This window comes from Oncorhynchus gorbuscha, linkage group LG04 (genome assembly GCF_021184085.1).
Source record: "Oncorhynchus gorbuscha isolate QuinsamMale2020 ecotype Even-year linkage group LG04, OgorEven_v1.0, whole genome shotgun sequence".
In the NCBI taxonomy this organism is placed as follows: Eukaryota; Metazoa; Chordata; class Actinopteri; order Salmoniformes; family Salmonidae; genus Oncorhynchus; species Oncorhynchus gorbuscha.
Window position 1 is genome coordinate 21,572,738 of NC_060176.1, and position 12,964 is coordinate 21,585,701.

The 12,964-nt window shown below is 46.2% G+C and overlaps 1 protein-coding gene across 1 annotated transcript in view; it reads left to right on the plus strand.

The window, feature by feature from the left end:
• The window catches only part of LOC124033838 (piezo-type mechanosensitive ion channel component 1-like), an 81,535-nt gene that overhangs the window by 35,103 nt on the left and 33,468 nt on the right, over positions 1 to 12,964 (plus strand). Inside the window, exons 3-5 of the mRNA XM_046346203.1 lie at positions 10,439 to 10,561; positions 11,377 to 11,419; positions 11,703 to 11,859. Of these exons, the coding sequence (XP_046202159.1) occupies positions 10,439 to 10,561; positions 11,377 to 11,419; positions 11,703 to 11,859 (323 nt within the window). The remainder of the gene's footprint in view (positions 1 to 10,438; positions 10,562 to 11,376; positions 11,420 to 11,702; positions 11,860 to 12,964) is intronic.

The window sequence follows — 12,964 nt, forward strand, 5'->3', positions numbered from 1 at the left end:
CCCCTTATCTCAGCTCGCTGGTCACCATAGCATCTCCCACCTGTAGCACACGCTCCAGCAGGTATATCTCTCTAGTCACCCCCAAAACCAATTCTTTCTTTGGTTGCCTCTCCTTCCAGTTCTCTGCTGCCAATGACTGGAACGAACTACAAAAATCTCTGAAACTGGAAACTCTTATCTCCCTCACTAGCTTTAAGCACCAACTGTCAGAGCAGCTCACAGATTACTGCACCTGTACATACCCCACCTATAATTTAGCCCAAACAACTACCTCTCCCAACTGTATTTAATTTATTTATTTATTTTGCTCCTTTGCACCCCATTATTTTTATTTCTACTTTGCACATTCTTCCATTGCAAAACTACCATTCCAGTGTTTTACTTGCTATATTGTATTTACTTTGCCACCATGGCCTTTTTTGCCTTTACCTCCCTTCTCACCTCATTTGCTCACATCGTATATAGACTTGTTTATACTGTATTATTGACTGTATGTTTGTTTTACTCCATGTGTAACTCTGTGTCGTTGTATCTGTCGAACTGCTTTGCTTTATCTTGGCCAGGTCGCAATTGTAAATGAGAACTTGTTCTCAACTTGCCTACCTGGTTAAATAAAGGTGAAATAAAAATAAATAAATAAAAATATTCATTTGAGAGTGGTTTCTATTTCTCAAGCACCACCTCCACTGTTTACCAACAAAAAAAGTGGTGGGGTACCCGCTTTGTCATTTCTTTTAAACTCCGGGTTACCCCTTTTAAAGAGTGATTTGAATTTGGCCTTTTTGACTACAACACAAGTTCTAGTCCCTGATGTACTTTTATGTGTAAAAATGTGTGGTCTGTTTAGGTATAAAAACTCATTTGCAGAGAAATGGCTGTGATATTAATGTGGAAAGTGAAAAACATAATGGTCAGTATTATGCGATGGCAACGAGACAGGAATTAATCTGAAAAAATGCAGAAACCTCTTATTCCTGACTGCTCTGGAAGCCAAACTTGACAGGGATTTCCCGCTTCACATTTGAGAATTTTTCAATCTCTACCTTCTCATGATTTGAAGGTGTAGTATTTTCCCTCGGTATTCCCTCGATCTAAAGTTCAGATCTCACAGTATTTAGTTGCAGTCTGTGTTAATCTCCTGCAGACATGATAAAAACACAGCAGATGTTGTTTTTCAGAGCTGTACAACGAAAAATTATATCAGCAGCACAAACCTACTGCTCAATGATGTCCTTATTCTATACTTAAGAGGGTACACAGAACTATAGAGCTAACCTCTTCACAGCTTTACTCTACATAAATATTGCTCTATTTTAGACAGACAAATCTCCGGGTGTGCTCTTAATCAAATACCAATAAACAGTGGATATGATTTCAGGTCTGGAAATCTGCTCTTTCCACTTCCTGCCCCTATCCTCCACCCACGTCCCTGTCTGTGGTAGCAGTTTAATGGTCTATGGTGGCTGTAGAGCGAACAATAGAAATGGGACTAATTTTTAACAGCACAGATAAGCACACACACCCTGCACCCAGCCTTAGCTTGTTTATCCAACATATCAACTGGCTCACGCTCCTGAGAGCCAATGGGCGCTATCAGTTCCTGTACTGGTGATAAGGTCTACAGTGAATCAGACCCCGTTTCTGCCGCCTCTGGGAAAGTATACACAAGAACCGGAAGCACGCTTATTATAGTCAATTAAAACAGTTGGATTCTCCCATTCTCTCTCTTTTGTTATTTTTTTCCATCGATGAAAGGATGGGAGATTATATCAACAAGCTGCGTTTAATACTATTATGTCTCTGTGCTGTTAGGGTCAATAACCCATGTTTCTTTTAGAGGGGAAAATGGGGGAAATCTGAGCATGATAAGCTGTGCGGGTCACATGACTGTTTCTGGGGAAACTGAATATATGTAAATGGTGAGAGGTTTATTTCAGGGGGACTTGCTGGTGGAGGTGATTCCCTGTAGGAAAATCCCAGAGTCTGCCAGCCTCTATTAAATGAAGCCGGACAGAGAATAGGATTAATGGTTTTAATGAACCATCTTGAATCGTTCCCTGCCTCCAATTATCAGCACTTTTCTTGGTCCTGGTCGCCATGGGAGGACCAGATGCATGCAATCAAGGGGGCAGCTAGGTGAACCAGGAGGATTCTGGCGACGTCAAGCAAAATGACCCCTCCGCCTCACCTCCACATGCTCCTCCTTTCCAGGGAAAATGCAATCTCACCCTCCGTGAATGTGATGGATCTTGGGGCATATTAGAGTTGAGAGTAGCCATGGTCACAATGTCCTCTGTGGATTAGAGGGTTAAAGGAGCCATCTTATGTCATATGTCATTCATTCAGTAACGTAAGCTAAGACTCAATTAAGTGGATCTCACCAACTGTGTTGCCCATAAGGGATGGTATCATTGGATTCATTGAGGCCACTGACAGAGAGGACCGTGATAAGCCTTAATAGTCCCTTTCAGCTCCTCCCCAGCCCAAATACACATCACCTGATACACTGTGTTTGACATTCTCTTCAAAAGACTGTTTTCCATTGCTCGCTCCCCATTATCTAAATCCCCCGTATTGTACAATCTGGACACACTGTCGCTTCCCCAGAGCTGATAAGTAAAAGGACAAATATTGAACACCTGTCTGGAGCCTGCTGGGTTACACTGTTCCCAACATAGGAAAAAGATGGGGGATTTATTCACTGGTATTCAGGTCTGACGCTCGCAGGGTGTTGCGTCAAATCTCCTCCCCTGTGTATTCTATTCACACCTGCTGGGGCTTTACAACGTCCCTTCCTGGGGCACCGCTGTCGAGACATCGTCCATATCCACAGCTTTCATGTCGTCGGGGAAACATCAGTTTGAGACATGGAGGGTTGAATGTCCCTTCTGGATTTCGTTTTGTGTGCCTTTTTGTTGAGGAAGTCATCGTGTGGCTTTCAAAGGCTCCAAAGCCCAACTGTCACAGACTGTCATGCTGATAAATGAGAGGGTGTGAGGGAAATGCACACCAGGCCAGGCCTCCCTAAATGAGTACTCAAGGCCGACCACAGCTTAAACTGGGCAGTGAATAGACTGTGGGAAGGGCGGTAAGCGCCGTTGACAATTAGTTTACAGCTGATTTCAGATGATTTCTGTTCCATTGCTGATATATTGGACAGGACAGCCGTCTGTTCTCAGACAAATATGAGACCACTTTCAATAGAGCCATCTGGTTTATTGGACCAGAATTTCCATTCAATTTGTGGTCCTTTTATTTGTCATTTTCCCCTATGGAGCAGGTTCAGCCCTTGAAAATAGAGTCCAGCATTTTGAATAATGAGAGAGAACTAGCATCAGTATGTAAGGTATCTGTCCACTGCCACATGGAGCAAAATGATATACTGCTAGTCTGCACTGAAAAGAGACTGCATATTTCATCACAAACCATGCCAACCTGTAAATAAGTTTTAATAACAAAAGCAATTTACATCACTATCTTCATTTAAATGGCATGTAAAGTACACCTGCAAACATATTGGCTATATTATGGATATTTGCCCAGCTTGACCCTTACTTTCCTTTACCGGCTAGGCAGTGGAGCCTGCTGAGCGGAGGACGGCCCATAATAATGGCTGGAATGGAATGGTATCAAACGCATGGTTTTCATCTGTTTAATACTATTGCATTCACTTCATTCCAGCCATTACACTTGATTCAGCCATTATTATGAGCCGTCCTCCCCTCAGCAGCCTCCACTGCTGTTGTTGCATTTTTGGGGGGGTCAATTCCATTTTAAATTCCAGTTGTCTTCAATGCTTTTCAATGAGGAACATTTGGAATTGAAATGGAGTTGACCCCAACCCTGGTGGGAGGAGTGAGGGTCTGCAGACCTCTGGGTGGTTGCTTCTCCCGGTTAGATCAGTGGCCTGAGAGTGAGAGGCCACGGGGCCAGAGAGGAGCTTTTCCCAGAGGCATGCCTGCTATGTGCCCTCCGCTCCTCTGCCCCAGACAGGAACTGGGATTCCACACACCACTGTTATTTCAGCAGAGTCGTCTTACAAAAACGGCAGCTTTTCTCACACCAACGCAACGCTGCGACAGGACAGGATGTCAGAGAACAGCACAGATAAGCGTAGGGAGCAGGACAGGATGTCAGAGAACAGCACAGATAAGCGTAGGGAGCAGGACATGATGTCAGAGAACAGCACAGATAAGCAGGATGTCAGAGAACAGGAGCAGGACAGGATGTCAGAGAACAGCACAGATAAGCGTAGGGAGCAGGACAGGATGCAGGACATGATGTCAGGAGAACAGCACAGATAGGGAACAGGACATGATGTCAGAGAACAGCACAGATAAGCAGGACAGGGATGTCAGAGAACAGCACAGATAAGCGTAGGGAGCAGGACAGGACATGTCAGAGAACAGGAGCAGGACAGGATGTCAGAGAACAGCACAGATAGAGCGTAGGGAACAGGACATGATGTCAGAGCAACAGCACAGATAAGCGTAGGGAACAGGACATGATGTCAGAGAACAGCACAGATAAGCGTAGGGAGCAGGACAGGATGTCAGGAGAGAACAGCACAGATAAGTGTAGGGAGCAGGACATGTCAGAGAACAGCACAGATAAGGACAGGACAGGATGTCAGAGAACAGCACAGATAAGCGTAGGGAACAGGACAGGATGTCAGAGAACAGCACAGATAAGCGTAGGGAGCAGGACATGATGTCAGAGAACAGCACAGATAAGCGTAGGGAGCAGGACATGATGTCAGAGAACAGCACAGATAAGCGTAGGGAACAGGACAGGATGTCAGAGAACAGCACAGATAAGCGTAGGGAACAGGACAGGATGTCAGAGAACAGCACAGATGTAGGGAACAGGACAGATGTCAGAGAACAGCACAGATAAGCGTCAGAGAACAGCACAGATAAGCGTCAGAACAGGAACAGGACAGATAAGCGTAGGGAACAGGACAGGATGTCAGAGAACAGCACAGATAAGCGTAGGGAACAGGACAGGATGTCAGAGAACAGCACAGATAAGCGTAGGGAACAGGACAGGATGTCAGAGAACAGCACAGATAAGCGTAGGGAGCAGGACAGGATGTCAGAGAACAGCACAGATCAGAGAACAGCGTAGGGAGCAGGACATGATGTCAGAGAACAGCACAGATAGGGGAACAGGCGTCAGGGAGCAGGACAGGATGTCAGAGAACAGCACAGATAAGCGTAGGGAACAGGACAGGATGTCAGAGAACAGCACAGATAAGCGTAGGGAACAGGACAGGATGTCAGAGAACAGCACAGATAAGCGTAGGGGGAACAGGACATAAGCGTAGGGAACAGGACAGGATGTCAGAGAACAGCACAGATAAGCGTAGGGAACAGGACAGGATGTCAGAGAACAGCACAGATAAGCGTAGGGAACAGGACAGGATGTCAGAGAACAGCACAGATAAGCGTAGGGAACAGGACAGGATGTCAGAGAACAGCACAGATAAGCGTAGGGAGCAGGATAGGATGTCAGAGAAAGCGTAGGGACAGGACATGATGTCAGAGAACAGCACAGATAAGCGTAGGGAACAGGACAGGATGTCAGAGAACAGCACAGATAAGCGTAGGGAGCAGGACAGGATGTCAGAGAACAGCACAGATAAGCGTAGGGAACAGGACAGGATGGACAACAGCACAGATAAGCGTAGGGAGCAGGACAGGATGTCAGAGAACAGCACAGATAGCAGGCGTCAGAGAACAGCACAGATAAGCGTAGGGAGCAGGACAGGATGTCAGAGAACAGCACAGATAAGCGTAGGGGACAGGATGTCAGAGAACAGCACAGATAAGCGTAGGGAGCAGGACAGGATGTCAGAGAACAGCACAGATAAGCGTAGGGAGCAGGACAGGATGTCAGAGAACAGCACAGATAAGCGTAGGGAGCAGGACAGGATGTCAGAGAACAGCACAGATAAGCGTAGGGAGCAGGACAGGATGTCAGAGAACAGCACAGATAAGCGTAGGGAGCAGGACAGGATGTCAGAGAACAGCACAGATAAGCGTAGGGAGCAGGACAGGATGTCAGAGAACAGCACAGATAAGCGTAGGGAGCAGGACAGGATGTCAGAGAACAGCACAGATAAGCGTAGGGAGCAGGACAGGATGTCAGAGAACAGCACAGATAAGCGTAGGGAGCAGGACAGGATGTCAGAACAGCACATAGGGAACAGGACATGTCAGAGAACAGCACAGATAAGCGTAGGGAGCAGGACATGATGTCAGAGAACAGCACAGATAAGCGTAGGGAACAGGACATGATGTCAGAGAACAGCACAGATAAGCGTAGGGAACAGGACATGACGTATGATCCAAACACGTCATGCAAACAACAAAACATAAATAAATGTCATTTTTGTTTACTGTTGGGCAGCTGTTTCTTCTGGTGGCTGATTTATTGTCGCTGGTTGGTAGAAGTTTTTAAACAAATGTAGCTTTGTGTAGTGAGTTTACTCACATTGAACATGTGAATGAGATCCCTCTAGTAAGCAGGCCAACTAGCAGGGTCAGTGTGTTCTCTCACTCTAATATTTGAGCAGTACAATACGGGTGGTGTAAACCAGAGATGTAGTGTGTACCGTACGGGTGGTGTGAACCAGAGATGTAGTGTGTACCGTACGGGTGGTGTAAACCAGAGATGTAGTGTGTACCGTACGGGTGGTGTAAACCAGAGATGTAGTGTGTACCGTACGGGTGGTGTAAATCAGAGATGTAGTGTGTACCGTACGGGTGGTGTAAACCAGAGATGTAGTGTGTACCGTACGGGTGGTGTAAACCAGAGATGTAGTGTGTACCGTACGGGTGGTGTAAACCAGAGATGTAGTGAGTACCGGGGTGGGCAGACCTAAACACTCTTTCCTTATCTGTTCGCTGTTTCACCCTTTCGTGCCTGGTTCCAAAACATTCAATCAAGGCTGAGACCTTGGGGTTGAATAGACCTGTACATTTGAAACGTCTTAATCGCTTAAGGACACCCATGGCTTATTTTATGGCTCAAGGGCTCAGATAGCAGTTACTAAGACCTGCTTTTACATTGAGCTCTGGCATTTGAGGTGGTACCTAAAGGCCAAATTTCAATAGGGAATAATCATCAGAAAAGAACAGGCCCGCAGTGCCCTCATTTAAACCACAACGCCCTCTGTACCCTGGACTGTTGTGTCCGGAGGCTGGCCCCGTGGACTCCTCTCCATAACAGCCATGTTTACACTGGCCATCTAAACCAGCTTTTTTACGATGCGCTGGAAAAAAAGAAGCCGTTATGCCTGAGGTCCTCTTTTTGGAGAGCCCCCCCTTTACAAGTGAGGTAAATTCAATGAAAGAAAATACTATGTTTTAATTCAATAACAAAACAACAACAAAAACACAGCACAGTATCGCTCAGAGTGCCTGGCAGGTGTCGGCTCATTTCTCAGGGATGAAACTCAGTTGGGTTCTGTTTTCGACTTGTGCCTGTTATTCCATTTCCCCTCAGTCTAAATCGTGTACAGGAATAAATAAACCCAACAGCTGCAGGATAACCTCCAGACCAAACTGTGAAACTTGTGGCTGTTTAGCGGCCTGCGTATTAAACACAATACCCTGCTCTTTTAACATGCCCTGTTTTTCTTTCCACTCTAACCCGGGCCCGGGAACCCTGCTGCACCCCTCCATGTCAGGTGCACTACAGTCACAAGACTTGTTAAAACAATGTTCAGAGCTCGTAAATGTTCAAATTCCTCCGAATGATCAGGTTTTGGTTGAGGTTTTGCGACGCTTACAGCACAAGGGTGAGTGGGGAAGGAGGGCGCCAGCTGAAACCGCTTTTTTAAAGACGTCACCAGAGCCAATTTCTGCCTGTCTCTGAAAATACAAACTAGAAAAGGCAAAACATGGCCTAGAAGAAAGGACCTGCAGTTCACTGAGTTAAGGTTTGATCTCCCTGTAGTGAACTACACTACCCAGTGGCCTCTGCTCACCTCTGGCTTTCACCAAGAACCCTGCTGCCCCCACTCAGATCCAAAACTAGACCTTCTCAGATAGTTCACTATCCGATGAGAGATGATGAGGTCATGACTGCAATGGTTGTCGTTGGCTGTCATGTCACGCTGTCGCTGGTGTGAAGATGGATGTGATTTTAATATCATGTTTGGTTTGTGTTATGTCTTGATAATACTTAGACATAGTGATGGCAGGTCTCAGATGTCGTTTCCACATTGGTGGCTGTGCTGGTCTCTCCTCAGAGAGACCTCATATGAAACCTGCTCTGGGAAGAAGACTACATCCCACGCTCTGGTTCCCTATGAGGAACTGTCTCCCTCTGGCCTTGTATTAAGACACTGGAATGCACCTCCACATTCCATTCCTACTTTATCTCTCGGAAGAGGAAATGATCCCAAAACTTTGATTACGGTGCAGATGACTTAGTGGTGTGCAGTAACTGTGTAAATACAGGTAAGTGGGTCTAGGCGTACATATTGTTTTTGTAGATGTTTTCAAGGTCATGCCACTCTAGCTCTAGCCTTCAACTATACTGTGACACAGGACACATGCTGAAGAGTAGCAAGGCAGTTACAGAATGTGGAGTTGAGTATTAAAGACACTATCCATGTAATAACAATGACATCATGATTTTCCAGTAGCAGGGTTAGAGAGCCGGGGGATTGAAGAGAGGGAAGACGGTGCAGTGAACTTAACTTAAACACACACACGCACACACACACACACACACACACACACATGCGCACACACACGCGCACGCACACACACACACACACACACACACACACGCGCACACACACACACACACGCACGCACGCACACACACACACACACACACACACACACACACACACACACACACACACACACACACACACACACACACACACACACACACACACACACACACACACACACACACACACACACACACACACACACACACACACACACACACACACTTGGAGACAGAGGAGCTTATGTGCAAGGGTTTGGGTTGCAGCAGTTGAGTAGAGCTGTCTGTAGTGAGTCTGGGTGAACTCTCCGTCAACGGGTGGTCTAGGTCGTGTCCAACGCCTTCCATTACTATTTACTCCTCTCTTTTGACAAGGTCCCTTCTTTTCCAAAACGCACACTGAGATGTTATTAGCGTGCGTGATGTGTGTCCGCTGGTTGTTACGGTAGGCAGGCTGTGTGTCTGACCTGTGTGTCAGCCCTGTCACGTATCTTTTTTAACATTTTAAATATAGATTGTCTATCTCATAAATTAAAAGATAAACATGTCCAACACATAGAGTGTCTGTGATGGATCTTGATCCTGCACAATTGGAAAGGGGGGGGGGGGGGTTGGGAACAGTCTTAGCCTTTTCACAAAGTTCACATTGCGTCACTGAGGGGTGCACGCGAAATCAAATGTTCACTGTTCACTGTGCATGACATTTTTTTAAAGGATGATGCTCAGAAAGCAGGGCCATGAATAATACTCTCTCATTGTGCTGGTGTATTACCTCTAGCTTGCAATGCAACGTTGAATATTATTTCATCTTCAGGTCTAGTATTAGTCATAAATGTAAATTGGTGTTCGTGGAATCAACCTAAATCTGGGATCAGGGATAAGCCTGTAAATGCAGTACCTAGCCTCCTGTCTGCTGTAATTGAGGGGGTGGTAGAGCAGCACTGAGCCGTTAAACTGCCCTTCGCCCTGCAGGCCACAGAGAAAAACAGCCCTATAAAACACAATCAAAGCCCTAAGCTCGTCCCTTAACACTGACTTGTTGTAGCTGCTAATTTTCTTGAGCCAGTCAACGCCTGTAAAGGAAAATCCCCCATGATTCCACAGGGACCTGCAGCGTTCCTTCACTACACTGGGAGTTTGTGGCCCGTTTCACACCACCGATGGGAGCTGACAGCTTTATGGGGAGACCAATCAAAGCTGCCTCACACAAACATGTGGCGAGGAGGCGGGGCTTCAGGGCTAGAGCGGGCAGGGGGCCATTTTATGGTCAGCAGCACAGTTCGGCACGGTCAGTAGCTCCATGCCATCCACAGGCTTGTTCCCATTTTGTTTAAAAACGGGCAATTAACTGTTACAAGCGATTCCTGCGTAGACTCTAAATGTACTGCTGTGATTACTAGTGCCTCCATGGCCTCAGTATGTGTTCTGACTGGTGGAAAATGAAGCATCATTTTGAAAGTGAGATGATGTTGAGGCAGATCAGGACAGGTCCTTGGAAAACACTTCAACCCACACCCTCTATAATGACCCGCTGTCCTGTTCATGCTCAGTTAGCACCCTGCTATTTCCTGAACCTATTTTACCTGAGAGGTGGGAGGAACTGATTATCCTCCCTTTACATATTCTACATGCCCCTCCCCCTCCCCCCCATTCCCCTCCTCTAACTCCATCTCTCTCTTTTCTCCAGGACATACTGGACGTTTCATCAAGGCTCTGTTCTGCACCAGTCTCCTCTTCCTGCTAGCCCATGTCTCCTTCCAGATCTGCCTGTACACTATCCCTGACCTGGACCATGCGCTGGGAAACAACTGTGAGTGAATATTGCCATGTTTTCAGTCCGCATATCTAAACAATGGCCCGTGTCATACATAAGGGGCGTGTTTAGGTTCAGTCAATCACTTAGACCTCGTGTCAAACTCATCCCGCCGAGTGTCTGCGGGTTTTCGCTCCTCCCTTGAACTTTGATTGATGAATTAAGGTCAGTGATTAGTAAGGAGCTCTCCTCACCAGGTTGTCTAGGTCTTAATAGAAAGGAAAAACCAGCAGACACTAGGCCCTCCTTGGAATGAGTTTGACACCCCTGACTTAGACTAAAGAAACTCCATGAAATCATTGCTTCTCCCTCCCTGATTTTATTTTGACACGTTATGTCCAGCTGTCTTCGCGCTCAGTCTACTGCTCAGTATTCCACGCTGGTGGCTAATGACGATCAGCGAATGCTCCATGCTTGCAACCGTCCGTCTGTAGAAAATGTGGATTTTGTTTTGTGGCCAGGCTGTATAAATATCTCCTTAAGGAGCTTTAATAGCTAAAGCAGTGTTCTTTGATGTCATATTATTTGCTCTTCTGGACCATGTGAGTTAGTCCACCATGCTGACTCCAGCTTCAGTCTGTCCATGCCTGGGTTTCTCACAAACCCGTTCAAATACCGGCACGGGGACTTACTCCCAGAGTTACTGGGGGCTCATGGGAACATCTATGGTAGCTGCAGCTGGACGCTATGTTGTGGTTGTTCTCTACAGTTTTTTGCCTTGTATGACATGTCCCGCCCCTAAACGACACTCCATGTCAGAGCAAGAGTGGCCTGGGGAGAGCTGGTAGTCCTAACACTCTCTGTCTTTACAGGTAGTTTGTGGGACACACTATCGAGGCATGTCGGTGTATCCAGGTATGTGAGGAATGTTTGGAAACTGTGTATCTTGTCACTGAGGATCATTCCTCCCTGAACTGTGTGTGGAGATCATTTACTGTTATCTGCATAATTCAACCAATGTTCACTCTTATGTCTCTTTTTGTTATTTATGTTTGTTCTTTGACCTTATGACTCACTGGTAGTGGTACATGTTATCATTTATGTACCCTCTTTACTGTCTTTGTGTAAGTGTGTGAGAATGTACACGGTGTAGTTCCTCGTTAGGTCTTTGACCCCTGCATGTGGCTCTGTCTTCTAGGCTGCCCCTGGATGACCCGTGGAGTGTGGTGCGTCTGCTGACCCCTGACCTGGGGGTGTTTGTGATCTCCCTGGTTACCCTGGTGGTGTGTAACCGGCTGGTCAAGAGGAGAGATGACGTCCCTTTCCTGCCTGTAGCCTCCGACTCCACACAGGGGGTGAGTGGTTATCTACTCTATAGACAGAGACTGGGCCTCACCGCCACGCTGCTATTAATATGTGGGACGTAAGCGCTCACACACATTTCTCATGCAAATGCTAGGTAAAATACCCCAGAAACACTTACATGCAGTGTTCCTGCCTGAACAGGAACACTGTTATCTCTCCAGCGTTGCACTTCATCGTGTATTTCCTTTGTAGAATCACAGCCTCGCCAAGAGTTCTGAAGGAACTGCAGCATCCTTGATGAATTGAAATACATTTGCCGAAGATATATAATTACTGCTGTCTATTCAGAAATAAATATTAAATCATTCAGAATAGCCTACTACACAATGAGAAGGCCTATAATTTAGCAATGAGAAAGCCTATCATTTAGCCACAGAGGATCTTCTTCTTTTTTAATAGGCTAGCTGTGGATTGTAGTCCAATAGCATAACAAGGAATTTCCAGGAACGCGCAGCTAATCTGGCAGTGATAAACCAGCACGTACATGTAGATAAAACAGGCCTTTCGAAATACAGTATTTCAAATACAATCGAGGGAAAATACAGGTTGGAAAGCAAATGGCTCCTGCTGAAAAGGAGCCATTTCCAAATAGTGTTTTACAAAAGAGAGAGAGAGGCTTTTGGCACGAGTGCATCAGCCATCGACAATGAGTGAGCTGCGCGTCATTGGGTGAGTCAGTGAAACTGGGAAGCATGTTTAGGACTATGACTTCCTCCTCAATATGTGTCTCCACACAACAAGGCCTGGGCTATTGATGGATTCAAGACAATGTCGCTTTCATTGATCTCAGTTTGTCAAAGGAGCCTGCCATTTCCATCATTTATGCAGTATAAAAAAAAGATTCTGCCAAAGTCTCTAGTCATGTAACATGACGTATGAAATGCGTTGATAAAAGTCCCCCAAACATTTGGACCCTAGGCTACTATACATGTTCCCCATGTGTGCAACTTCTGTAAGTACCTCTACTCTACTGCGCTACGCCACTACGCAAATGCAATGATATGTATGCAATGCTTTATAATAAAGTGGGATTTTCTTCATGCGTTCCGGTAGCTCAGAACCCCCCAGGTCACACCTCTCTCGCGCTCACTTTTT